Genomic DNA, 27461 nt, shown 5'->3' with positions numbered 1-27461 from the left:
CGAATTCAGACACCAACTGCAATTTCACGTTTTGTATGGCTGGTTTACTCGATAGCATGTGGGCTGCTATAGTGTTGACTGGGCTGACGACTATGCTACGCCTCTGAGTTGGGACGTAAGCCACGAGCAGGGTTCCATTGTTTACGACTTTGTTTAGGTGGTTGTCTTTGTTATCCGTGAACACGTAAGGGGAGACGAGTCTAATATTGAGAAACCATTTGTTATCGGGTAACAACACCCACTTGTCATCTTCGGTGAAGACGAGCATATATGGTTTGTTTTTGACGACGGTAGTGCTCTCAACATCGTCTAAGTCGAACAGTTTACCTCCGAATGATGGGTATATTCTCCAGTTGTCATCACCGGTGTTGACGAGGGCGTACTTAGTGTTGGCTGTTGCTCCTGTGGTATCTATCATATCACTTAGGGCTCCACCTGAGGGGATTTCAACGCGTTTGTAAATGTTGTTTTTCAGTTGCAAGGCGTACGATTTACCATCTACTCCGGGAGCGTCGAAACCGCGTGTGTCTCCGAGGTCGGAGATCCCGATATTGACGCATTTTTTCACTCCGGGCCCTTGTGCGCTGGTCATGTTACGTGAAGCGTTAAGCTGAGGTATCCTATATTTACAGGATTATGATTTATATCTAACACCGATATTGTCAGTTCAGGTATGTTACCCTGGGTTAATCTCTTATACTGCCGTGGTGAAAATGACTCGGTTCTACCGTCGTTGAATTTCTCAGTTTTCACCGGCACTGCTCTCAGTATAGTGGAAGGGTGGCCTCCTTGAATGTTATACGTTGTGCTCACCTGACCGAGATGAATGTATAGCTCTCGGTACGGTACTAGTTCGGGTAACTTCGTGCCTGTGACGGTTGTTGTTGGTTTTATCTCGTCAGGAGACATACCGAGTATCCTCGCTAATGGTCGGCCGAGCCTCAAGGAGGTTCTTCCGTTGTTGATTAACACCACTGTGCCGTTTGAGTCGTTCATTTTGAGTTCGGCTCCCAGGGGTTTGAAGACCTCGTCGTTTAGAGAGCACACGCTGTAGTAGCCGTCAGTTATCTGACTGCGAGTTCCACTGACGAACAGCTTATTGTTGCTGATATTAATGTTAGTCCATTGCGGTAGGTAGGTGATATCACAGAGTGCGACTTCGAGTTGACCTGACGTGTTATCGATCGCGTGCGTCAGCTGAACGGCCTCACCGCTCGTTATTCCAGGAAGTGTTATGTACATATTACATATATATTTATTTATATAATAGTTTTAAAATGTATTCCCCTGGTGTGTTTTACCCTAAACTGGATGTAGATTTCTCCCCCATGAAGATCGTGGTTGCTCCTGAGTTGTATTTCAATGCCCAGCTTTTAGATGTGTTCGATAAGTATAAGCTTATGGTGACTAACATTGAGGCAGTCCACGCGTGGTTCAACAACCCTATGCAGTTCTGGCAGAATCAATTCAACTTTGCTGTGTGGTGCGCTACAACGGGGTGTGGTGTGGCATTGACCGACACTCGGCGTGGACCGCTGAGTCAGTCTGTGTTCAAATTCCACGTGTACTACCAGGTCAGACGTATCCTTAAAGAGATCAGTGCCCCCCTCCCACAGGACAAAGCGTGGGACGCAACAAACAACCCATACGATAGACGGGCCTATGAATGTATTTGTAATGAATTCGAAATAAACCCGAAGACGGATTGGCGTTTGCCGGGGCCGAACCACGGGTTGGGTATTCCTTCTGATGGCGTGCGATCAGTGAAAGAACTCAGTGATCTTATACTGAAACAAGGTAAACTACGCCCGGACTTTGCTTTGTCGAGTAATGAATGGAGGGATGATCGTATGAACTTTAAAGGTGGTGTTGCTTTCACAGTCCAGAAAGTGGAGCAGTCAACCGCAGACGGGTGGAAAATGTACATGCTGGACACATCGAAAGGATTCACTCGTGCTGGTACAATACGCTTGAACGACTCGATTCGAACGTATGTGTGGTCGCTGTTGGGTGCGCAGTCGATGACGCGTTCTAACATCCTCGGTAAGGGAACTGCTTACGACGCTCAGAAACAATTCGTTTCCAACGTTGAGGATGCTATTAATTCTCCAGTTGATCTCCCGCGGGCCATCGAACGCTACCAAAACGTGTTAGAATACGCCAGATCGAAAGTTAACTACGTGTTCGGTGTGGGGCTGTATATGTCTCCGAGTGATATGCAACTGAGAGTAAAAAAAGTGGTGGGTTATAACAACAAAATAGTCATAGCCACGGCGGACCAAAAGTTGGGTATCAACCCCGATATTAACACCCCACATATCCCACGCACCCAACCACGTGAAAAGGGTATAGTGGCGCCACCTCCGGAGCCTAAAGTTCAACCAACACCACAGGAGGTGGCCCCTCATATGCAGGTCTCCTATCAGCAGCATATTGATAATAAAACAGCCTTAGTGGTTGGTGGGGTAGCTTTGGGACTTATTTGGTTAAAGATTTCTTAGCCGCTACGTACACCAGACCCGCCACGGCGACTATGGCTGCCCACAGGTTTTGACTGAGCCACATGGCAGTTTTAGACAGAGCGCTCAACAACCACGAGACGATGCTACCCAGGATGCCGGGAAGGGCTTCGGCGGCTTTACCAGCCAGTTTAGCTAGGCCTTCCCCGAGTTTTTTAATCCAGTCTTTAACACCCCCACCGCCACTTGGAGTTCCCCCACCGGCAGGCCCCACAGGTGTTCCCCCTGTCAGTGACACCACCAAGGTTGATATGATGAAACCCAATGCAGTCAGAATGCTGGCGATGGTGATCCCTTGCTCCCGGAACAATATCCGAATCCTGTTGGCTAAAGTTGTATCTTCATTCAGTATTCTATCGATTGTTTCCCGAATGCGACTGATCTGGGATCGAAGATGTTCACGATTCGAGGAAGCGGCTTCCAATCGTGTACGTCTCTCGTCTTCTAAATCGCGTAGTCGTTCATTGATACGACTCTTCATATCATCGTCGTCAGTTTCGGTGAGTTTGGTTTTTTCCCTAGCGATGTGCTCGTCGATTTCGTTCAGTTTCCCCATGTTGTTCACGAGTTCTCCACGCACGCGTTTCACGGCTTCGTCTAAGCCGCGCAGTTCCCTTACCGGAAAGTCAAATCCCGGTAACGGTTTGTCCCAGTAGGTGCTCAACAGTTTTTCTATGCTGTCCGAGGCTTCTGTAGCACGCTCTGGCGTCATTTCATCTATAGTGGTGAGGTGGGATCTGGTAGCTTGCAGATCTTCTTTAACGGCCTTAGGTATTGCACCACCGTAATCAGGCATGTTTAGATGTTTAATGATAAATTCGCCACCACCATTGCGGCTGGCTAGAGTTGACAAGGCCAGTGGTTTTTTATTGATCTTGTTAAAGAGGTCAACCTTTGGGGCAGACTTAAGACGTAGAACACCCTTTTTATCAATAAAAAAATTCTTATGGTATATACCCTGTGGTTCAACGTAGTTTTTATCACTTTTTAATCCTTCGTAATAATCATTTACCGTTGTTTCTAAAAGTTGTTGGCTCAATGGTGAACTAGTAAATGAGGTCTCCTGCACATCGGATGCCTGGGCACTAGCGCCCCGCATATCATCCATAGGTATGTCTTCATCCATTAGTATTTAAATATATTTTATTTATATATAACAATGTACGGTAGAAAATTAGATCCTTTCAGAAAATTAAGAGAGCCATTAGGTGCCAGAGCCGTGCGACAGTCGGTGACCATCACCAACAATCCCAGCAAGATAGACCAGAATCAAACTCTGCTGGTTAGATTTCCAAACCTTGGTGAGAATGACCTCATTGTACCAGGCACTGTTCGACTGGCGTTCAATATCACGTTGACCTCCGACAACGACAAACGCGAGCTAGTGCGGAACGTGGGTCGAGCTATCATCAAGAAAACGACCGTCAAGATCAGCGGTAACGAGGTACTGAGCATCGACGACAGCGACGTGTTTCACTGCTACAAGGATCTCTGGAAAAGCGAGAGAGAACGAGTCAATGATGTGTACCAGGGCATCAGCAAATCAACCCGGGCGCGCATAGGATACGTCTTCACGACAGACCAGCAAGACAAGCTATCGGACGGTGAAAAGGCTATCGCTCTAGCATACGGGAATCGATTCTGCGTGCCGCTCGACTTCGAGTTGCTCACGGGACACGCGCCGTTTTACCAGGCCGCGCTGGGTGATAGGCTCGAATACGAGCTCACGTTTAACGACTATAGCAAAGTAGTGCGTACGCCGAACGGTGATGAGGCCAGTTATGCTATAGACAACATCTCTCTGGAGTTCGACATGGTCACTAGCCCGGAGCTGGCCAGGCAGGTTCGAAGCCAGTACTCTGGGAAGATGGCTATACTATACGATCGCGTACTGAGGCATAGATCAGTCGTGCGAGACAAGAGCGACACTGTGTGGAATATCAACCTGAACGTGCCGGCGCGATCGATGAAAGGTATCCTGGTCGTCCCCGTGGAGGATTACGATCCATTCCGGAGGGACAGCGAGAAGTTTTTCAACCCCGAGATTGAAAAGGTGGAAGTGACCATCGAGGGCGTGCCAAACCAGCTGTTCAGTCATGGTATGAGACCACACCAGCAGTGGGATGAGATAAAAAAGCTACCAGTGGGGGACTACATAACAAAGGACCTGGACCTAGGCTCCGTGCAGATCGGTGAATACCTGACCACCAAGTACGCCTTATGGTTGGACATGCGATCCACGGATGATGATAAACTGCACGGTAGCGGGCGTCGTATAGATAACGGCAGCGAAGGGATAACCATCCAGATTAATAAGAAGGCTCAAACCGCTGGTAAGTTGAAATTATATCTGTACGTTATTATGGACGCGCAACTTAATATAGACAATGGGAGATTCGTGCAAGCCATCTACTAGTGGGGGTCTCCCCCACCTACCCACTGACCCACACTGCGCTATCATATGCGGGCAGACTGGCTGTGGGAAGACCGTTTTCGTGTTGGATATGTTGGAGGGTTACTATAAGGATGTGTTCGATAACATCGTTATCATGTGCCCTACTCTGAGCATGAATAAAACGTACGCGCGACCTTGGGTGATGACGGACCCGGACGTACACAAAATCGACCCTGGAACACGCCTGCAGGACTGGTTGAAAGCTCTTCACGAGAAATTTAAAGGGGAACCGACGCTGTTTATACTGGACGACTGCAGCGCTAATCGCGAGATAACAAAAAAGAGAGACATGCTATCGTACCTGGCCTTCTCCGGCCGGCATGCAAATCACAGCGTCTGGGTGCTAACGCAGAAGTTCAACTCGGTGTTGAAAGACCTCAGGGAGCAGACGCGATGGGTGGCCTTATTTCACTGCAAGGACAGGGATTCGTTTGAGGAGTGTTTGAGAGAGAACGATGTGATGAGTAAATTAGAACGGGAACGGGTAAAGAAACAGCTCGCTGAAACTAAACACGCTAAGCTCGTGCTAAAGACCGACCAACCCGTGGCTTATATAGTATGCTAAGCAAAGCTAAGCAAAGCTAAGCAAAGCTAAGCTAAAGCTAAGCTAAAGCTAAGCAAAGCTAAGCATATAGCTAAGCATATAGCTATGATATTTGAAGTATTTGTCGTGTGCAACTTAACCTTCATTTCTCTGTGTTTTGTTTGTATCGGGTATTATATAGTTAAAACTAAATCTTACTTGTTATATTATAAGATGGAGTGTGAGGAATTGCTCGAACAATTGTCTGTGGAGGGTTCCCCAACTGGGGATTCCCCCAAGCGAGAGAAACTGGTGGCGTTGGCTGTTGGCGGCAAAGCCAAACATTACTTTGGAGACTACACTCCAGATAAAATTAACAAAATGTCAGCCGAAGAAATCGATAAGCTGTACGCTAGATACGAGGCCCGGCTCGGAGCAGAAATGACAAAGACAATAGGATCGGCTATGACCCAGATATACACCGGTATTGTATCACAATTCCTTCCCATTCCACCAGAGCGCCGACTTTACCTGTGGGAGGACCTAGATAAAGACCCTTTTATCGAACACGCCGTGAGCTCTATCAGCTGCGGGCTGTACCACAAATATGGTATGTTGTTGGCTCCAGTGACGGCGGCGATTATCACGGCAAAACATTGTCAATTTGAGAGAAAGAATAATAATAATAGTATAGATGTCCGAGGTGACGGAACCAGTGAGTCCCGAGGTGACGGTGGAGACCCCAGTGGTTTCACAGGAACCAGTGACGGTGGAGACCACTTCAATAGTAACCAGACAGAAGAATCCTAAGAGAGTAGCTGCCGGTAAAAAACGGTGGTGTAACCAACATAAAGTGGCCAACCCAACCCGACTGTTGTTGGCTGTAGGTGTAACTGCTGCCGTGGTTATAACATGGTTATACGCCTCCCACAGTGAGCCACCACCCACCAACAACAGTGGGGGTATGGGGGTACCCCCCACGCCGCCGGCAGGCCCCACTATTGACCCGCATATCATGTTATAATTTAAAATATTTTATATCATATACATAATGTCTGAGGGGAAAACGTTCGTCAACGACGCATACCACGCCACAGTGGTAGCCAGTCTAGCAGTAGGGTACGCTCGGTTGACTAAAATGGTGCTTAAACAACCAACTATCAAGCTAGATTTCAACCTACAGGATATGGGTATGCTCATAATGAACCTTGGTATGGCGATGGCCACAAAAGACATCCTAGTAAAACAAGGAATAATACCTGATAATATAATGAAATAAATATAGGGATGGCCACGATAGTTATGATGGTCGGTGGGGCGTTAGTGAATGCCCTGGCATTTTCCGGGAGTAATTTCCTCTTCTCGAAACTACGAGATGATCACGCGGCTGAAATACAGGAAGAAAGGAAGCGACACGATCTCGCTACTGAGAAATTACAAAGAGCACAGGCCGAGTACGCTAAAAAACGCCTCCAGAGGATCGATTTTATTAACGAACAACTCCAGCGTGAAAACCATGCCGTTCAAACATTCAACGATGTCGATGAAGCAATGAAAGAATACTATCTACTAACTGGTAAACGATTGGAAGCGCTCAATAAACCCACACTCGCTCAGTACTACACACCATCCAAGGGACAAATGAATCGTGAACTGGGCTTCATAGTGTTGGGTATAGCAGCTACTGCGTTGGTTGCTAAGCAATTAAACTAAAATACCTATATAAGTAAACATGAGACCCGCTCCATACCGATGCGAATATATACTTATGGGGAAGACCGAGGCCTGTGGTAGGAAATGCAGGAATCAGGGGTTCTGTTGTTTCCATATGGGAAGTCCTAACTACACGTGTTCTGTGTGTGGTATCGGGGTTAAAGGACACTACTGTTTATGTAAAGCTCACGGAGCGAACGTAGTCAGACATCAACTCATATACGAGAATAAAAAAGGCTACATAAAAGAACGTAGGCGGCTGCTCAAGATAGACTCCAATTAGAGAGTATACACACCTACGTATAGCTATGTCTGTGGAAAACATATTCAAATATGAACTGGCCTTATGGGGCAGCTTCAGATTTAAGATAATAGTGGACGTGGTATGGATTAAAGAGGGTGTTAAGTATACTCACCCCTTCGAATGGGAGCGGGATATCGCGTCTCAATACCATATAGAATGTTTTTCGAGTATAAGTGAATACAAGGAATACTATACCCAAGGTGAGTACTGGATTGAAACAGCCACACTATATATTTTACCAGGTACGTGGGACGATTTGACAGAATGTCTAGAATTGTACCCGGCCACCAGAAAATATTTTTTAATAGTTACTGCCGACCAATTAGACATTGATTCTCTTAGGTGTAAACACTATGGCTACTGTGCGCGAGCTCAAGCGGGCCGCAAAGCAGAGAGGTGTTATCGGGTATTCTAGAATGCGGAAGCCAGCATTGTTGAGATTACTAGGTTTAGAAGTCCCTCCTACGGTAAAACAGTTAAAAGCTCAAGCGAAACAACTTGGATACACGGGTTATTCAAAACTGGGGAAAGCCGGGTTAACCACATTGTTATCACATGCCCCAGTAGCACGTCCAACTGTAAAACAACTGAAAGCCGAGGCACACGATTTGGGTTTAGGCGGGTATTCTCGTATGAGAAAACCACAGCTTGTAGAATTATTACGACAGAATAGAGCTATTGACCTACAGTTTGTGCGCACTGAGCACGCCGTAGGCAATTATTTGAGAGGTTGGCGCATGCACATTGATAGAAACATAGACATTACAGATATTAAGCCTCTGATAGCTGATAAAGTCAACCAGGAACTAAATAATCTAGGAAGTATCAAGTTTCAGATCACAGTGAAAATGTCGCTCGATAAGCAGGTTGGGAGTACCACTGAGTATGTTCAACCTTACTTCCGAGGCAAACAAGAGGTCGTCACACATGCAGAGACCATTGACGCATCAATCGATACAAGTTTTCAGCAGATACGAGAATACCTAGAACGCTACACACACATGGGGTCCGGGTGGGCTGTAGATAAAATCGATAATGTCTATCTAGATATAGCTAAATACGTGCCGTTCAGAGGTGGGTCATACCTAGCCTTGCCTCCCTACTATAAGAACAAACAAGCCATAGTAAACGTTAAGAATAGAGGAAACGATTGCTTGAGGTTATCTATCAGGTCAGCCTTATTTCCAGCTGCCACTAATCCGAACAGGCCTTCTAATTATCCACAGGACGATGGGCTCAACTGGGATGGTATAGATGAACCCACCCCAATATCCCAGATCACTAAAGTAGAAAAACAGAATAATCTGGCTATAAATGTCTTTGGGCACGAAGGTAATACAACAATAATACACAGGGTCAGCCCGGTGAAGGATTGTCAAGTTATTAATTTATTCATGATTCAAAAAGGTGAAAAGTATCACTACACGTGGATAAAACATCTCAGCCGGTTGTTGCACGACCAGTCGAAACACGTTGGGGAAAAACACTTTTGTGTACGATGCCTACACTGTTTCAGTCGGGCTGATTTATTAGAATCCCACCTGGAGGATTGCCAAGGTGTTGGGCAGACGGCCATACGAGTCGACATGCCTAAGGAAGGTGAAAATATCCTAAAATTCGACAATCACAAGAATCAAATGTCTGTGCCTTATATCATATACGCCGACTTCGAAGCCTTAGTGGCTGCCGCCGGCGAGGCTCCCAGTGGTGCCTTCACACAAAAAACACAAGAGCATAAAGCCTGTTCGTTTGGATACATTGTCGTCCGTTGTGACGGGGAAACGAAAGCTCCGGTAGTGTATAGGGGTCCTGACGCGGCTGAAAGGTTTCTAAAGTGCTTGCAGGAGGAAGAAAAAATTATTAGGAATGCATTGTATAAAATCGCTCCAATGCGTATGACCAGAGCCGACAAGCTAGCTCACGCCAGTAGCACTAACTGTCACGTGTGCGACTCGCCACTTAACGGTGATTCGGTGAGAGATCACTGCCACATAACTGGTAAGTATAGAGGCGCCGCTCACAACGCGTGCAACCTCAAGCTTAAAATCAATCCTAAGACAATAAACATCCCCGTTGTCTTTCACAACTTGAGAGGATACGACTCTCACTTGATCATGCAGGCCATCGCGAAAATCGATGGTAATATATCGTGCATCCCAAACAACATGGAGAGATACATCTCCTTCAGCTTAAACGGACTTAGGTTCATTGACTCGTTTCAATTCCTCCTGTCGTCACTCGACAGTCTGGTCAAGGCCAACAATACCTTCCCTATCACAGATCGATACACAGACGCCGAGACTAGACACCTGCTCATGAGGAAGGGCGTATACCCATATGAGTACATGGATAGCTGGGCTAAGTTCACAGAGACCAGACTACCTCCTATCGACTGCTTTTATAGCAAGCTGAATGAAGCGTCCGTCTCACGAGACGATTACTCGCACGCGATTAACGTATGGAATAAACTGGGTTGTAAGAACCTTGGCGATTATCATGACCTGTACTTGAGGACAGATGTACTGCTGTTAGCCGACGTGTTCGAGACGTTTCGGCAAACATGTTTCAAGCAGTATAAACTCGACCCCGCATGGTATTACACCAGCCCAGGTCTGTCGTGGGACGCCTTGCTTAAAAAGACAGGAGTTAATTTAGAATTGCTCACAGATTATGACATGCACCTATTCATTGAGAAAGGCTTGCGAGGTGGGATTTCCATGGCATCCAAACGATACGCGAAAGCAAATAATCAATACGTGAAAGGTTACGATCCTAACAAACCAACCAATCACATTCTCTACCTCGACGCAAATAACCTGTACGGCTGGGCCATGAGCCAGTATCTACCTACAGGAGGATTCGAATGGGTACCAAACATTGATATTATGAGCATTGCACCAGATTCGAACAAAGGGTATATCCTCGAAGTTGACTTAGAGTATCCCAATGAATTACACACATCGCACAACAGCTATCCCCTTGCACCCGAACGTATGAGGGTTAACCCAGACTGGATGTCTGAGTACCAACATAACTTGTCAGGTGGTCGTGTGGCGGACGTTGAGAAACTCGTGCCTAACTTAATGAATAAGACCAAGTACATAGTTCACTATCGCAACCTACAGCTGTACCTGTCATTGGGTATGAGGCTGACCAAAATACACAGGGTGCTCATGTTCGACCAGAGCCCATGGATGGAGCCCTACATCAGAATGAACACAGACCTACGAAAAAAAGCCACCAGTGATTTTGAGAAAAATCTCTACAAGCTCATGAACAACTCGGTGTTTGGTAAGACTATGGAAAACCTGAGGAAACGCGTAACCGTGAAACTGGTTAGATCTAGTGAGGAAGACAAGCTCAGGAAATTGATAGCCAGTCCGGCATTCAACCGTAATAAAATATTCACAGACGACCTAGTTGCCATACACATGAAGAAAAGCCACATAAAATTCAACCGACCTGTTTACGTTGGGATGAGTATCCTCGATTTATCCAAACACCTGATGTACGACTTTTACTACAACGAGCTCAAGAAACAGTACGGCGACAGGTGCGAAGTGTTGTACACTGACACGGATTCCCTGCTGATGGAGATTCGAACCGAGGACGTGTACGAGGACATGAAAAAACACATCGATTTATACGACACCAGCGACTATCCTAAGACCCATACTATACACAGCACGGTAAATAAAAAGGTCCTAGGTAAGATGAAGGACGAGTGTGCTGGCACGCCAATAGCTGAGTACATAGGTTTGAGACCTAAGATGTATTCCATATTGAAAGCCGACAATAGTGAGATCCGAAAAGCTAAAGGGGTTAAGAAGTATGTGGTGAAACAACACATCAAACACGCCAGATTCAAGGAGGCTCTGTTCAAGACCCGTACCTTTAGGCATAAGATGAACACGCTTAGAAGTGATGGACATAAGATATACGGACTGACTATAAACAAGACGTCCCTATCGCCTATGGACACGAAACGTTGGATAGCTATTGATGGTATAAACACATACGCGTATGGACATGAAAAAATTTGAGGCTATTTATTACAGCCCGCGTGGATATTGGAAAGGAGCTAGCGCAATAGATAAGCTAGCTAAAATGGCGCGAGTATCACCAGAGAAAGCCAAAGCGTGGCTTGAAAAACAAGCCCTGTGGCAGATCTATTTGCCGGCGCCACGCTACGTACCTAGAAGGAGTTTCGGAATTAACATACCTAATAGCATTCACCAGGCAGACCTACTGTTCCTACCTCATGATAAGAGGTACAAGTATGCCTTAACCGTAGTGGACGTAGCCAGTCGTTACAAGGAAGCCGAACCCTTGACCACGAAAGATTCGGCTAAAGTAGCCAAAGGATTAGAACGCATATACAAACGCAGCCCGCTGACGTGGCCAACAGAGCTGCAAGTTGATCCCGGACGGGAGTTCATGGGTGCCGTTTCACAACTGCTAGCCAAACACGATACAAAGGTCAGACGTGGCACGGCCGGAGCCCATCGCAGCCAAGCTATAGTTGAGAGATTTAATAGGACTTTGGCTGAGCGCTTGTTCGGTCATCAATATGCTAGAGAAATGACAACCACTGGAAAACGATCGACCGAATGGGTAGCGAGGTTACCCGAGGTGGTGTCGGCAATCAACCATGAAGTAACCCGGCTCACTGGTAAGAAACCGGCAGACGCTATCAAACTAAAATCAGTGTTAGCAGAGTCGTCTGCTCCATTGCGTGGAAAGGAGAAACAGATACCAGATAGGGCCCTAGTGAGGTATCTATACCAGCCGGGGGAACACGAGGGTGATAGCCGTAAGCGAGCCACCGATCCTATATGGTCAGTCAAAACTTACAACATAGATAAAGTGGATATGAAAGCCGACGAACCTAACTTGTACTACTTGAGGGGTGGGCCGGGTAGGGGGTTTGTAAGAGAAGAATTATTGATCGTACCGTACGGCACAGTGTTACCGCCTGCCAAGTCACGGTAAACGTGATGGCGTGGCTTTGTAGTAGGGGCAATAATAGCAAGAGCTAATGGTCCCCCCAAAGCCTCATTTAGTAAATGAGGCTTTTTAGAGGGGGTTTTGAAAAGTGTTTTCGGACTATCATTCCCTATACTACTGTCAGTTAGTTTGCCATCCTTAAAAGGTTGATCGTACAAGGCATGTGTCCTAGATGTGGCTGTGCTGAAGCAGCTCTCTAGACTTGCCTTCAAGTGAGATTGTAGCAGAACTCTATGTTACTGGCATATGTTAGCTGACCTACCTTGACAGATACCTTAGAAACTGAGTTTCAAACTGCCATGCCAATGTGTTCATTGTTACTGACTGTGTATGAGATAATCGTGTGTGCTGCTGGTGATAGGCTTTGAGGGAAAAGCCCAGACAACACTTTTGTTGTTTTATGGAGTGTAAATGTCAACAAGCAGGTAGGTTTTTATTGTGGCATTTGAACTGAAAATATTGGCAGAATTTCATCGACAGTTGTAGTTACTTGATGTAATTCCCCACGTCTGTGTAATAAATCTTTATCAGTGAGTATTTGTAAATCATTGTAGTTTTGAAAACTTGAGTAGAATGAATCTGTTCTTGTCACATAAATCATTGCTTTTCCCTGTCACTGAAGCCATTGACTCAGGAAATACTGGCATCAGTGCAGGATTGATAAAGAGTAGAAACATGTTTACACATGGGATACTTGTAATCTGTGAAGCTGACAACAAATATGACTGATTGGTGTTGTTTCTATGAATCATTTCCTGTGTTAACAAGTCATGGCTAAAATCTGGCCCTCATCAAGTTGACCACACTCCATGTAGAGTTATCTCCCTTTGGATCAGTGCCTAGTCTGTCATTTCTGTTTCTTGTTAACACAAGGAACTTTGACCATTCCAGAATTTACATGCATTTCACTGACAAATGGTAACAAATACACTGTCATCACTACAGAGTTGACTTGGCTGTTTTGATGAATGTTTAGGTCAGAAAGTTATTGATGGATCGTTATAGAAAAGATGGATGGATGAATGAATGAATGAATGAATGAATGAATAACTTGTTTTCCAGCAAGATTAGTTCTGTTGTTAGTAGTAGATAGATCAGTCTCTAGCTCATCTGCCTTGGGCAGATAAGGACAGCATGTCCCATGACTCAAAATTTTGTAATTTTGTTTCACCTTGTTGATGAATTCATAAAAATCTGTTGTGATAAACATGCTTCTTTATATTTGCTTGTTTAGAGGCACAGTTTTCCTTGTCTAAATATTGATCCAAGTTTGGACTTAATGGCTGGACAAATTCATAAGAACTTCCTTTAGTAAACAGCATCTACAAATACTCTATTGTGAGAGCAAATTTGTGAATTGTGAAGGACAGTGTGTTATCTGTTTCTTATATGGTATGTGATTTCAAGAAATAATTGAGAAAAAAAAGTTGTCAAATCCTACTAAAAGTGATTTTCAGTGGACGTGTTTGAGTCAAATTATGTTTTTTAAACAACTTAATAATATTCTTTATACATTCTGCTGGCCAGATTTACTGACCATGCATATCTTTCACAATATTTATTAAACATGTTTACATTTAAGTAGTAAAACAATCAGTTGGTGTCACGAGAAAGACCTTAACCTGTAGGCTTCACGAAACCTTTGCCAATTTACTCTGATGAAAACTGCCTGAGTTGTGTTTTCTGATTCCAGCACCAATATTAGCTAATGTTTATCTCATTGATGTACACCTGATGATTTTCAGTTCTAATAGACATCTGCTTGCAGCATGTCAGTCTTCTTCACCAGATTATTGCTCCTGTCTGTAGTAGTAGCAACTTCTGTATCAACTCTTGGAAGCGGTTCTCTGATGTACAGATGCAGTTAGTTCTATCATAGTGTGTTTGTACCTGTCATGGAACTGCCAATACATGATGGCCGTCAGTTTGGTTCGTGTTCAATATAGTGGATTTCTAATGCCAAGCCCTAGCTGCAGATATGTAGTCTTGATTATTCACAGCAAGATTCATTCAGTCATGATGTGTGATTTCAGCCACTAGTCCATAGCCATAGAGTACAATGAAATGCACTTTGTTTTTGTAAACTTTGCTAAAAAGGTCTATGCATTAAAACTCTGAAAGATGATATTGATTGCACAAGTCATCTCATGTTTGCACAAGACTGCACTCACTCACTCACTCACTCACTCACTCACTTATGAATAATGCTGTCCAAAGTACTATGGTGAAAATATAATTTTAAAAAATGAGTTTTAATATTAAACAAAATTATTCTTCACTATGCAATGTGTAAAATGTCTATAGTTTGTTATTGTAATCATCTGTCATTACCACATCCTTTGTCAGAGGCTTGAAATGACCAATTGTTGTGTTATGTTCGTTATTCTACCATCAGGCTTGAAATATTTACTTAGTGCATGTTCTACAAGTGTGAAATCCAACTCACGTCCATAACAAACATCCCAGATGTCTAGGCTAGGAGAGTATTCTTGTGTACATCACAAGACTGGTGCACTTACAAAATATTTGGAGCCATCTGTGGGACCTTCATGAGAATGGCTGTGATAAAAAAGAGTTGAGTCAATTTACAAGTCATGAAGACAAATGAATAAAAATATGACATAGCTATGACAGGTTCCCCTTCAGCAATTTTTATGTCACCTAAACATTTGTCTTGCAAACAAAGCATGCCAGATTTCTGTCTGGGAACAATTGTTCATTGCAGAAACTTTGAATAGTTATGCAAGGAAATATCATTGAAGTGATGTCAAAGTTCTGTGAATTTCTAACCTATATGAATAAACTGAATGCAAAACAGTTGGAAGTTGGTCTTGGAAATAGATGGGATATGCCTAAGTTCAAGGAATCTGTACCAGTGTTACATCGGATGTTTCTAACATAGTGCATGAATCACTGCAGAAGGCCAGGAATGCCTGTTTTCGTGGAAGTTTTCAAAATATGGACCCTTCCTTGTGCGATTTACTGACTCTTTCAAAGGTAAAAGCTGTTTTTTAGTTAGTGCTGAATGATTGCACTGACTGGAGAGGTAACACATGAAAGGTGTAGACATTCTCTTAGGCAAACTCTACTGTTCCAAAGAAAAACAGGCAAGGCCAGTTTTAAGACATTTTACATAACTGTTCTGGCTCACTGACATGTAGGGAAGGCTTATAAACCTCAGCAGAGCAGACAGTAATTAGTAATTCCCATGTTGAATGAATACTCAGTGAATGAAACTTTTCCTGTGTATTTTATGTATTCCTTTTTAAACTAAATGCCCCTTTAATATGAAATAATAAAAAAACATATTCTACAATTATTGAACTGAAGTGTCTATGTTTATATTTCTTTTATATCACACAGTTCTTCATGGAGAATGGCCTGTCTTTCAGAATATTTTAGCTATTGATGAATATCTTTCTGTATTTGAATGAATTAATGTCCATATCTGTTTTGTAGGTTTGGCAAATTTACTCAATAAAATGATGGAGAAGTGTTTACTAAAAGAAACCTTTTAAACAGAAATATCACTATGCGCACAGTGTGCTCAGGCAGAGGGGCACTTGTTCAAATATTTTAAGAGTCGTCTAATTAGTTGGTTAATTACAGATGAGTCAGTGGGTGTGTTCAGCGTACACCTGGATTGAAGATATTCACCTTACATCATTTGCAGGGCTGCCTTAAGCTGATTACAGCAGAACCAAGTGGAGTTTGAATGGGAGTTGTAAGAGCCTGTGAAGGAGGTGTTTTAGTTAACTTGGCTAGACATGACATAACCTTACACAACGTGGTAGGGAATGAACCATTATGATTCTGTGAGAGAAATGTGAACAAATTTTCATAAAGGAAGTGGTTTTGCTGTTAAGTATAGGTCAGGAAGGATTCTAGTCTAAATGTCTGAAAAAAATTACCTAAAAGCAAATGGATTGTTCAACTTTTGCTTGATAATATCTTGTTAAATAATTTATCTAAGAAACATACAACAAATAAGTTCATACTGCTGATTGCGTAAGAGATATTGACCAAATTATTAATTATAGAAATCATGAAAAAAATAATTACGAGAGAATAGAGAACAGTTTCTGGTAGAAAATAGCTGTATGTTCATATTTCCCAGCAAGTATTGATTTTTCGGACTGGACATTTGTTAAATCATGTGGAACAAAATTTTGTATATAATGTTAAGCCATATTGGATTAATGGTTTTATACCAGCCCTGTATGCAATACCAGTGTACTTTGGGTCTGCAGTAGTCTTCCTCTGTGTGAGAACATTGTCATGTGACAAGTCATGTTCTGGGTCAGAGTTCAACTGGTCACTGACACAGGTTACATGGGTTACTTACTGGCTTACTTATGCTTCTAACCAGATTACAGGTGGTATACATGCTGAAGCATTTCACAGCGGGCATTGAGAGACCAGTTTGTCAATTACTGCTGTTTGTTATCGAAGTAGGCACGGCACGCTTCCATTTTAATTTAGGAATACAACGTTGATAATTACTAATGTAGTCTTCAGATTCTCTTGACTGAAATTAGGTCTGTTCATTGCTTAAAATCATTTCGCTTTTGTTTATTTCACAAAATTTGAAGAAAAGTGTAGATGTCATTCAGATTTGATGAACTTTTGTGCTAATTCTTTCAAGAGTATTGGCAAATACTAAATATTGTGTTAATTTTTAACCATGAGGCTGATTCTTCTCTGTTGAATTTTGGGAAGGATATTTCTGCTTTCTATTCAACTGGTGATTGAGTTCATTTTTATTGTATGGCCAGCACGAGGCCTGGTCTTAAACAGAAATGTCAAGGAGTTGGTCAGTGAAGCATAAATTCCTACAGGGAGTAGTCCAATGCTACACAGGAAGTGATGCTCAGACCGTGACGTGAATGCCTCAGCTGGTGATTGTTGGACTATTTCTCCACCTGGACTTTATTAACCACATCATGTCAATGGGATACCAGCCTAATTCACTTAATATTTGTAATGTTGTCAAGGTTAAAGACAATGTTGTTCAGTGATTGACAGTTTGGCAGAGTCCCTAGAGCCAATGAGATGTGTGCAGTGAGCTGTCCCATGACGTTATTCTGGTCACAACTTGATATGATACCGTCTGGTGGAGTCGTGATTTCCTTCCCTGCAACTGGATCGGATGTGCTTTGTTTGGCTGTGAATATTTGATATGATACACAACATTATATCTCTACTGTCTACTATACTCCAGACATATCTGGATTTTGATTCGGTTGGAATTTGGATATATGGATGATCATTGGATTGTATAAAGAAAATGGTTGAACTTGTGAAGATTGTGTAAACCAATACTGTTCTACTGGCCTTTGGCTGTCATCATGTCGTACAGCAGTTCAGATGATGACGATGAAGTTTTTCATTTTGTATGCAAATTCCGAGGACCAGTCAAGGGCCGTCCAGTCCTCTTATCGGTAGGGATATATTTTCTCAGTGAGCTTGAAGTATTATTTAAATGTTGTGAAAGTTTTAAATGTGTTCCTGGTTGAGGGTACCAACAAATGCTGTGTAAAAAGAAAGTTTGTCATCAGTGATTGTTTTTTGGGGGTTTTTTTTGAGCATGTCCTCTGTAAAGTTCAACATCAAAACTTCTTGGTGTTTCAAAATGTAAAATATAATATGACTAACCTTGTGTGGTAAGCAAATGATTTGTTGATTCAAATGCTGGATAGTGTTCCAAGTTTATTTTGCATCGAACAAAGTAAGCAAACAGTAGCAGGATCCTGTAAGTTTCCTGTTTGCCTGATCTGTCACAATCTACTCACAATCTAATCAGAACTAAGATTATACCAGTCCAACAATTACAGCTTGGACCAACCCTTATTACAGGGAGGGGCAACTGCTAGGCAAAACACTGGTCATTAGTGGTCATTGGGGCCTGGCTTGTCTTTAGTCCTGGGATGAAAGGGTATTACACCTGATACCAGTGATTAGTCTGGCTTGAGGCCTTTACACTTGGGTGTTGACACACAGCAATATCACCTGAATATTGATGTACACCTTGTAGGAACAGACTGTTCTACCTTTTGAGCCTGTTCTAGTGGACCAGGTTTACACTGTGTTGTAGCCCCACAGTAACCTCAACTGGATATTTATGTACAGTGAGAGCTGTGTGTGATATAGCCAGTTAGCCTTTGGCTAGTAAAAATCCAGCAATAAATATCCACAGTCACTGGCCTGACTGGCTAGTTAATTATTTTGTGGGCTAGTAAATTTCAGACATATTTAGCCCGACTGACTAGCAAATTTTGGAAACTAATTCACACACTGACTTAGAGAAACATGGATATGCTGCTCTTGTGGGCTGGTCGGACTTGTTCCAGTGGAGGGAGGGAGGAGGGGAGGACTTTGTTTTGTAACCCCACAGTCATACAAACATTTCAGTGTGTAAAGTTTTAATTACAGGCAATTTATTAATCATCTGAATATTTAGTGATAAAATTAAAGTTTTTATCGTGATCAATAAATTTGCTGATTTTCAGCCTGGTTCTGTCTTTCCTTAGTCTGATTTCCAGTCCATTTCGTAAATAACTTTAACATTTTGTAAATTGCCAAAATGAAAATTTCACTTTACATATTGACACATGTATCTATGAGTGGATTGGGTGGTCAGACTTGTTGGCACGTTGTCGTATCCCAAATGCATAATCTATGGTCATCCTGTTGATCACCAGATTGTCTGGTTCAGACTCAGTTGTTTACATAAAACAACAACCAGACCAAAACTTTTAAGTTACCTGGTTTCCAGAGCATTTCCATCATAATTTTGTTTTGGGTACTGCTATAAGAAAAATTGAACTTTTAATAATTTCTTCAATGTGGGTCAGAATGATGTAAAAACATAAAATACTGAAATATGTTTACTACATGTTCTGTGAGAACATTTAATGAGAAAAGGTTACCATTAGTGTCAGTGGTTGATGTCACATTGTAAACTGTACAGCATCATGTCAAATCCGGACATCATGTATCATTACAATGTGCAACACCAGTTGTTTGTAACTTTATAAGGTCATGATAACTTTATATGTTCACATCACAATACAATGCACAAAAACTGAACAGTTTTAATGTGTGGCAGCCCCATAAAGTTGCAGTTCAACATGCTGTAACAAGCTGTAGTGAGAGTGGTCCACTGTTGACTGTTATTACCTGGAACATGTTGAGCTACTGTAGATACTGGTTCTACTTCCATGAACAATCTGCAGTCTTTATCCTGTTTCACTCTCTTAGAAAGAACTGAAGACATTAATGTACTGTGATATTTTGGCAAAGTCACCCATTGCTAAGATATCATAGAACTTGAACCAGTGTGAAAGTAATTGGTTAGAGACAGCTGCTCTGTTGGTTGTGTTAGGAGGCAGATAGATGGATCTGGTGGTTTGAATATTGACAGTATGAAGGTGATCATAATATCAACCACTCCTTTGTTTGGCCAAGATGTGATGATAATTTAGAACCTCCTTGCCCAAAACGATTTTCTGTAGTGTATAACACTCAAACTTAGTAAGTATCCATTTGTGTTGCAGGATCACGATCTGAAGCAGAAGATCGATCATGAGATGAAGATGCGTGAGGGGACAGCCAAGTTGCTGGCTGCATCCAAACACCCTGCCCAGATGCTGGAGGCAGCCAAGAACCTCCTGACCTCCAACACGAGGATATATGCTTACATGCACGAGCTGCAGAAACGCAAAACAGACGAGGTGCTTGGCAAAAATCAGTGAGTATTATTTGTCATCCAATGCCCTTATCACACATTCAAATTGTCCGGGAGATTGTTGGTCGGTCATACAGAATCTGAAGCAAATATATCCAAGAACGCCCCATGTAAGTCTGGAAAATGTAGCTAGTCTAGATCTCCGCAGGTCCCAAGTCTCAGGGCTCCTTTTCATTATCTTCTATTTTTTTTACTATGATCACTTTTTTCTGTAAATCTGTTCATTACAGAGACTGGTTGTTAGTCTAATCTGAAGTTGACTGGTCAATATTTACTCCTTATGTTCTTATAATAATAGCGGTTTTGAGTTAATTATACCACTTTAACTCCAGAAGTACAGCATCAGTGCTTTTCATTTAACCAGTGTTGAAATGATTGATTAACAAATTAATATATTTTTTGCAGATCAGTGGAAGGCAACCAACTGCCATGTACAGCTAAAGTTAGCGTCTCAGGTAAGTACTGAACAGTTATGAACCATTGACGTTACCTGACCAGTGCTCCAGCTGTCAATGGTTTGACTTCACCAGGGTTAATTTCTGAATGTCGTTAATCTCCACTGTTGCCCTCACACTCTGCATTACGGAAACAAGACTGGTTGGAACAGCAGTCAGTAAACTGTATTGTAGTAGGGCCACTGTGTTAAAGTGAAGCATGGTGTCATAGTGGGCTAGCACTAGAGATAGCAGAAGTCAAGATTATCTGAAGCATGCATGCATGCATGCATGCACACATGCACAAACAACACACGCACGCATGCATGCACATACACACACACACACATATGCATGCACACACACACACACACACATGCTGAACAGGTAAAATATTCAGTGTGATAAACTTGAATGCCGAGTCAAATCGTCTCCTCTCACATTGCTGAACTACAGTGGGTGGTGGCCTCATGGTTTTAATGTTACTACAACATGCTGTAAACCCCAGACTGTGATTTCCCTCATGGGATACAGTATGTGATGAGTGTAGTCGTTGTTCCCAATCATGAAGTTGGAATGGTGCTTAAAAGCACTGTAAAACCTTACTGACAACATTGGAAAAACTACCACTGTGGAATGATGTGCTGAACCAACAGACCATATTCACCTCATTAAACGCTGTTTGCTGAGGATATTGAAAGAGGGGGAATCTATTTACATCATACACAAGAAGTTAAATTCATTTTCAGAGCTCAAACTGTAGATCAAACTTAAACTTTTTCAGTTGAAGGTACGAGGGATTATTTATATCCCTTGGATGAAATCCCTATAATTCTCGGCCCCTTTGCTATGACTGTTAGCGTTACGACTGCTGTGAGGAACGGTGTCCTATATTGTAAATCATACAATCATACAGTGGCATCTGTCAAATCCAGACTCCCTGTAATCTAGTTTTTTTGATAGTCTGGACAGCTTTCTGATTCTTGGCAAAATTGCTCTTAATTTATTATTTAAGCATGCTTTGTAATCCTTTTAACAGTCCCAACAATCAACTTGCTATGAGAACAATGCTTTCTGACAGTCTGTTGAATAAACATCTCTGTTACTTCTGTTCTCAGTGGTTAATGACAGTAAACATTGTAGTATGTGGAAATTTCCAGAGGCAGAAGCAATTCATGTTAACAGACTTTTTCCAGTATGAATAGTATATCGAGTATAAATATAAAACGAAGAACAATCCAAGCTGTTAGGTGTCCTTAACAAAGGGAGGTAACTCATCGTGACAGTGAAAATGTCAACAGACAAAAGTTATCTGATCCAGACGATATGGGTCGGTCCCAGGCCAGTCCGTAATAGACAGATTCCACTGTATATATTCTATAACAAACAGAGGGAAATGTGGATCACCATGGAAAATTTCCATCTCAGTACTGGATGCTGATAGAGTTTCTCTACAGTTTGGTTGATCCCTTCCAAGTTGTCAGGGCCATTGTGTACCCAAGTGGATAAAGTGTTCGCTCATCATACCAAAGATCTTGTTTCGATTCCACTCAGGGTACAATATGTGAAGCCCATTTCTGATGTCCCCTCTGTGATATTTGCTGGAATATTGCTAAAAGCAGCATAAAACCCAACTCACTCAATCACTCACTATAAGTTGGTAATGGATTGCAAATACATGGCAACACTCAGTATCATACAACAAATCTGATTCCGTGAGTTGGTTGACCTGTCGTCATATCCCAGTTGCCTAGATCGATATTCACACTGTTGATCACTAAATTGTCTGGACCAGACATTGCTTAGTACGGTCATTAACAACAAAACAACCAGAAAAGATAAAGTATTCATGTTGTTGTAGGCATCAAATGAAAGAGTTTAAATTTTAACAACAAATCAAGTAATGGAAGAAAGCTGTTACATCCATATTTTCTCAAGTAAACAAGATCACAATCAAGGAGGGAAGGGTTTTGGGTTAAAAGGTCCTGTGGATCAATGCTGTGTGACTTATCATAAAACAACAAAACAGCTTTGCATTCAACCTGCAACTGTAAAGCTATGTGATTGTCCTGAAGTGGTAATTGGGAGAAAACACATCAAGAAAGCATCAAGTCAAAGACTCCATAAAGAAATACCTAATCTGGGCTGATTGGGCAGCTGATAGCCTGATGTAAACCAATCTGCTCCAGCAGAACCTGCTTAAAAGAATTTGGACCTCATTAACCAGGGCTATGAGTTACAGAAGAGATCTGTATATGCCCCAGAAGAAGCTGGCTGATGTCAGATATGATCCTGTTCACCTTTTTTCCACCGGCCACCCAGAACACAGAATGCTTGCTACATGCAACAGGCTAACTGGACTAGCCATCTGTGGCAGCCATCTTTAATTATGTCTCAGAGATAATTACTGAAGTAAAAGTTGACAAATCACAAGAAACTCGAGGTGTACAGTTTGGAAAATGAATTCCATGCTGCTGACAAGATAATAAACTTTTTGCAAGTAGTGTTCATTATCCATTTGAAATTATGGACGAATGAGTTTCATAGCCAATTATATTTCAGAGGAGTCATAGTGTCTGGCATGAAACAAGGTCTGGTTGAGATCTGGTTAGTTGTATCTAATGTTGTAGCTCATTGTGCACGAGTTGTGAAAGAGGATTAATTAAAGCTGTGTAGAAGTGTCATGATAACTCCCCTGCCATCTGAGGCAGATACTCCCATCCCATGACTTCTATCCCCAAGAGTACACTGTAGGTCAAGCTGACCTTGGCTTGTAGATGTGTTGAAACTAACAATGTTTCCATAGGGTTCTTCCAGTTTCAGCTGTTCAAGGCTGTTAACCGGTGTCTTGTAACCAACATACTTCAATGAATACAGACAAATGATAACATGAATAGCGGCAAAAATAAAACATATGAGTAATGGTTTCATTGAATTCCTGCGTTGATAGGTAAATATCCTCTGTACCAAAGTTAAAATAGTTACTGGAGGTGGTTTTGTAGCCTAGTATGCTCTTCATGCTGAAGACTCGGGTTTGTTTCCCCAGCAGGGTGCAATTTTTTAAGCCCATTTTTCTGGTGTTCCCACAATGATATTGCTTAAATATTTCTAAAAGCTGAGTAAACCAAAACTCAATCACTATAATAGTTATAGAGGACAAACATGCACAACGTACAAAACAAATTTGATAGTTGATATATTTTTTTATCTATTACCAAAAACTTCATGTTAATTGGATGTTTTTAAGGATTGTGTCAATTGTTTCACAGTGGGAGTCATCATAAACTGGCTTTCCACACAGATTCCATATGGGGAATCAAATCCAGGCCTACAGCCTGACAACTGATGCTTTAACCACGAGGCTACCCACCACCCCCAAATACTTTGACATAATCTGTTAGGGTGCATCAGCAGTACAACTGTGTCCTTATCCTGCACATCAGATGTTGTTTGAATCACTGTCATCAGTAAAGTGTCTTATCTGAAATTAGTGAAAACCTGCATGAACACATTTGTATCACTCGTCATGTTGCTACTTTTGCTGTTTCAGATGTGCGGATACCACTCATGTGGAAGGACAGCGACCACTTCAAGAATAAAGGAGGTATGGCAACTGTCAACATAACAATCCTTAGTTTCTGACCTTGAAGCAAAGCAGGGTAAATTGTAATAGAAGGTTTGTTGTAGAAAGTTGGTTCAAACTTTAATATTTCACATACTCAAAATATAATAGAAAGAGTTACTATACACTTTGTAATGCTTTTTGATGATTAAGCACATTGTTTCCGAAACTGATTTCTTTATAATTAGTAACTATAATTAAAAAGATATACTCTTGGGTAATTTATGCCTTGTTTGTTTTTTATTTAAATGTGTCCAAAAAGTGTTTTCATCAAGCAATGTGAATTCAAAGTTGTCCTTATTATGAGACCAGAATAGTTGTGACGTCAAATCATGGGAATGAGGAATTTTACCTTTGTTACTGAATTCATGAAGTTTCTCTTTGATACATCAAATCATAAAAGTATGGGAATGAAAACTGAAACCATGAATATTTTAGTCATTCCAGAAAATCTATAAGGTTGTTGTATATATTTGATACCTGGAGATATCTAAGTTCAAAAGGGACAAAATATAAATATTAATCATCCCAAATTAATGCTTTAATGCTTTCAGAATGATTAAGTAGCTTTCAGTTGGCTCTACCTACAAGATTGATCATCAGGGACACATGTGTCAGCCCCCATGTCAATGGAGAAACTAGAAATGTTACTATCCATGCAACTACTTAAGTGTGGTAGTGGACTAGAGGGGGTCCCCTGAGGACATGCTGTCACACTGACCCCAGGGGGTGTGTCCAGGCTTGTCAATCACTCACACTGACAGGTGTGTTTACCTATGCCAGTAATCTACTGCCCTACAGTGATTGACATTGAACATGTGTCCTAGTCAAAGGCTTCAGTGTAGCGAAATTATTTTTATCACTTATTGGTTCTATTTTAGAGTTGTTAATTAGTTTGTACAGGTGTGATGATACAGAAAATTCACGATACCATACATATCACAGTATCTTGAAATGATACGATTCGATGCACATCACACATATGCTATCTTTAGTTATTTTCTTTAGAAACGTATATTTTGATATCAAGTAAAAGTGTAAAGTTTGCCATAACTGTCAATTTCTAGTGACAATTAACAATTTTAAGGTCAACGATACGTATCACGATACTAAAAAAAGTATGGATATATTTATCGTCCGATAAAGTATCACGATTATCGATAGTGTGATATATCGTCACACCTCTATTGGTTTGTTTTGTTTGCAAGCTCTGAAAGAGTAGAAACCTTCTGAAATAACTACGTAACCCCTGGCTTATAAACAACTAGGTATACTAATCTGCTGTCTCACAAATATTGAAATATTAAAAAAAGTATATTTAAATATAAAATCCAAAAAGGAGTAGGTTCTTTATTCTCCAGAACCTAGACAAGTCAACTATGAAAACGTTATTGAAGATACCATGATTAAAACGTTTTGAAATTTTATTGAAAAGCTTAAAAGCATGAGAAATAGTGACCAATCACTCTGGAACCGATTGTTTGTAAGCAAAACCTCTTGAACAACAGAATAAGATATGTAAAGACATCAAAACAGGTGCATGCATTTACAATATGACCACTCTGACCCAAGTGCTAAAAACATATGCTAGCAAATACGACTGAATGTTAAATATGATTGAAATGTGTTGAGGTTCCTTGTCAACTGGTTTCCACTTTCAATCTATTGAAGATTTCCTTGTTTTATATTTACATAAAATTATCAACAGTGCTTCTGGTATCGGAAGCAGAGTGGAAGTAGCAACTAGACAAAATGATAGTCTGTTGTGTACTGATACCAGTGTAGTGATCTGGGAAGTAAATCTGCTATCTTTTTCCCCAGATTACCGGCGGTATGCAGTATTCTGCCTGCTCAAGATCGGAACAGAGATCTTTGACACCACGATGATCAGCAACGTGGACAGAAGTATGACAGACATCACCTTCGATGATGTGATGTTATTGTAAGTTAAACAGATGCTGCATGTTAGTATGGATACAGTTAGTCTTGTAGTAAGAGCACAGTATAGACAAACTTTATGGATATGTGGGCACATTTATGCTTGTACTATGGTACATGCATCTATTGAAACATCTCATTCATGAAATAAAGAAGTTGCTATCCATACAGTTTGTCTATATATTGTACTTTGCAACTTCTAAAATGCCCCTCAAATATGTTGTGGTAAGAGTGTTTGCTGTCCATGTAGAAAACTTTAGTTTGATTCCTGTAAAATCTTATGGGTCCAGATATAGATCAACTGCCTAGTTGATAAGATGTTATCATCCCGATGGTATCGGGTATTGCTGCTGGATGTTTTGAGGCTGTAAGATGTGGCTGGAATAGTGCCGACTTCAGCTTGAACATCCTGTGTGCTCATGATATCAGTCACTAGATTCGGTTGTTGAGAAATGATGAGATGAGATTTTTACAAATCATATGAATCGTTGCTCATTCTGTTTCTCACTGGTCAATATTATTTACTTACTGGCCATTCGCAGGTGCGTGTGACGCCATGTGGTGTTCAGTGTGGTGTCAAGTATAGATTCATGTGTTGAGTGTTCCTAGTGTGGAGTAACCAGAATAGAGACATACGATACAATTTGCTGGTGTCAAGCACCTACAATTGAGACATGTATTTTGCTCTGTTGCAGCAACAATATCCCACATGACTTTGAGTGTAAAGTGGAGGTCTACTGTCACAAGCTTCATGATGATCTCTCCATCGCAAACACTCCAAAGAAGCTGAGGAAGAAGATAAATGATATCTCGGGCTCTGTTGGGAGAAGTGTTGGGAAGAGGCTGTCAGGCCTGGTGAGTCACCTCTGACTGACCACACACATCTTGGTCATGCATAATAATTTATCTGTGTTTTAAGCGTTAACATTTTCTTTATTTAGATGTAGTTTCCATACTTGAAAAGGTGCCGATGAAGGTATATCACATTTAGCACACAGTTAACTGCAGTTAACAAAGCCAAATGTTTATTATGTCTGCTGTTGTTTTTGAAAGTTTATACAAAGATATTATCTCTGAAATTTAGTTAATGGAATAGCTTGGCAAATTGATAATCTGATTTCTTAGATGTCCTCTGAAACATTTACGTAGGATTAATTTTATTCTCTAGAACTGTATACAACTGATGATGATTTTGTTTC

General features: G+C 41.6%; 1 protein-coding gene across 3 annotated transcripts in view; it reads left to right on the top strand.

Annotated features, from left to right (window-relative positions):
* The window catches only part of LOC137265309 (rhotekin-2-like), a 99527-nt gene that overhangs the window by 62809 nt on the left and 9257 nt on the right, over positions 1 to 27461 (top strand). For 2 of the 3 annotated variants that reach the window (XM_067800670.1, XM_067800672.1), the window contains 5 exons: positions 20078 to 20271; positions 20674 to 20723; positions 24253 to 24306; positions 26146 to 26266; positions 26958 to 27117. In XM_067800670.1, coding sequence (XP_067656771.1) covers positions 20078 to 20271; positions 20674 to 20723; positions 24253 to 24306; positions 26146 to 26266; positions 26958 to 27117 — 579 coding nt within the window. Of the gene's footprint in view, positions 1 to 17806; positions 17963 to 20077; positions 20272 to 20673; positions 20724 to 24252; positions 24307 to 26145; positions 26267 to 26957; positions 27118 to 27461 lie in introns of those variants that run through there. The other variant, XM_067800671.1, reaches the window with a different exon arrangement.

This window comes from Haliotis asinina, chromosome 15, assembly GCF_037392515.1.
Source record: "Haliotis asinina isolate JCU_RB_2024 chromosome 15, JCU_Hal_asi_v2, whole genome shotgun sequence".
Taxonomy (NCBI): Eukaryota; Metazoa; Mollusca; class Gastropoda; order Lepetellida; family Haliotidae; genus Haliotis; species Haliotis asinina.
This window is presented reverse-complemented; position numbering and strand designations above follow the sequence as displayed.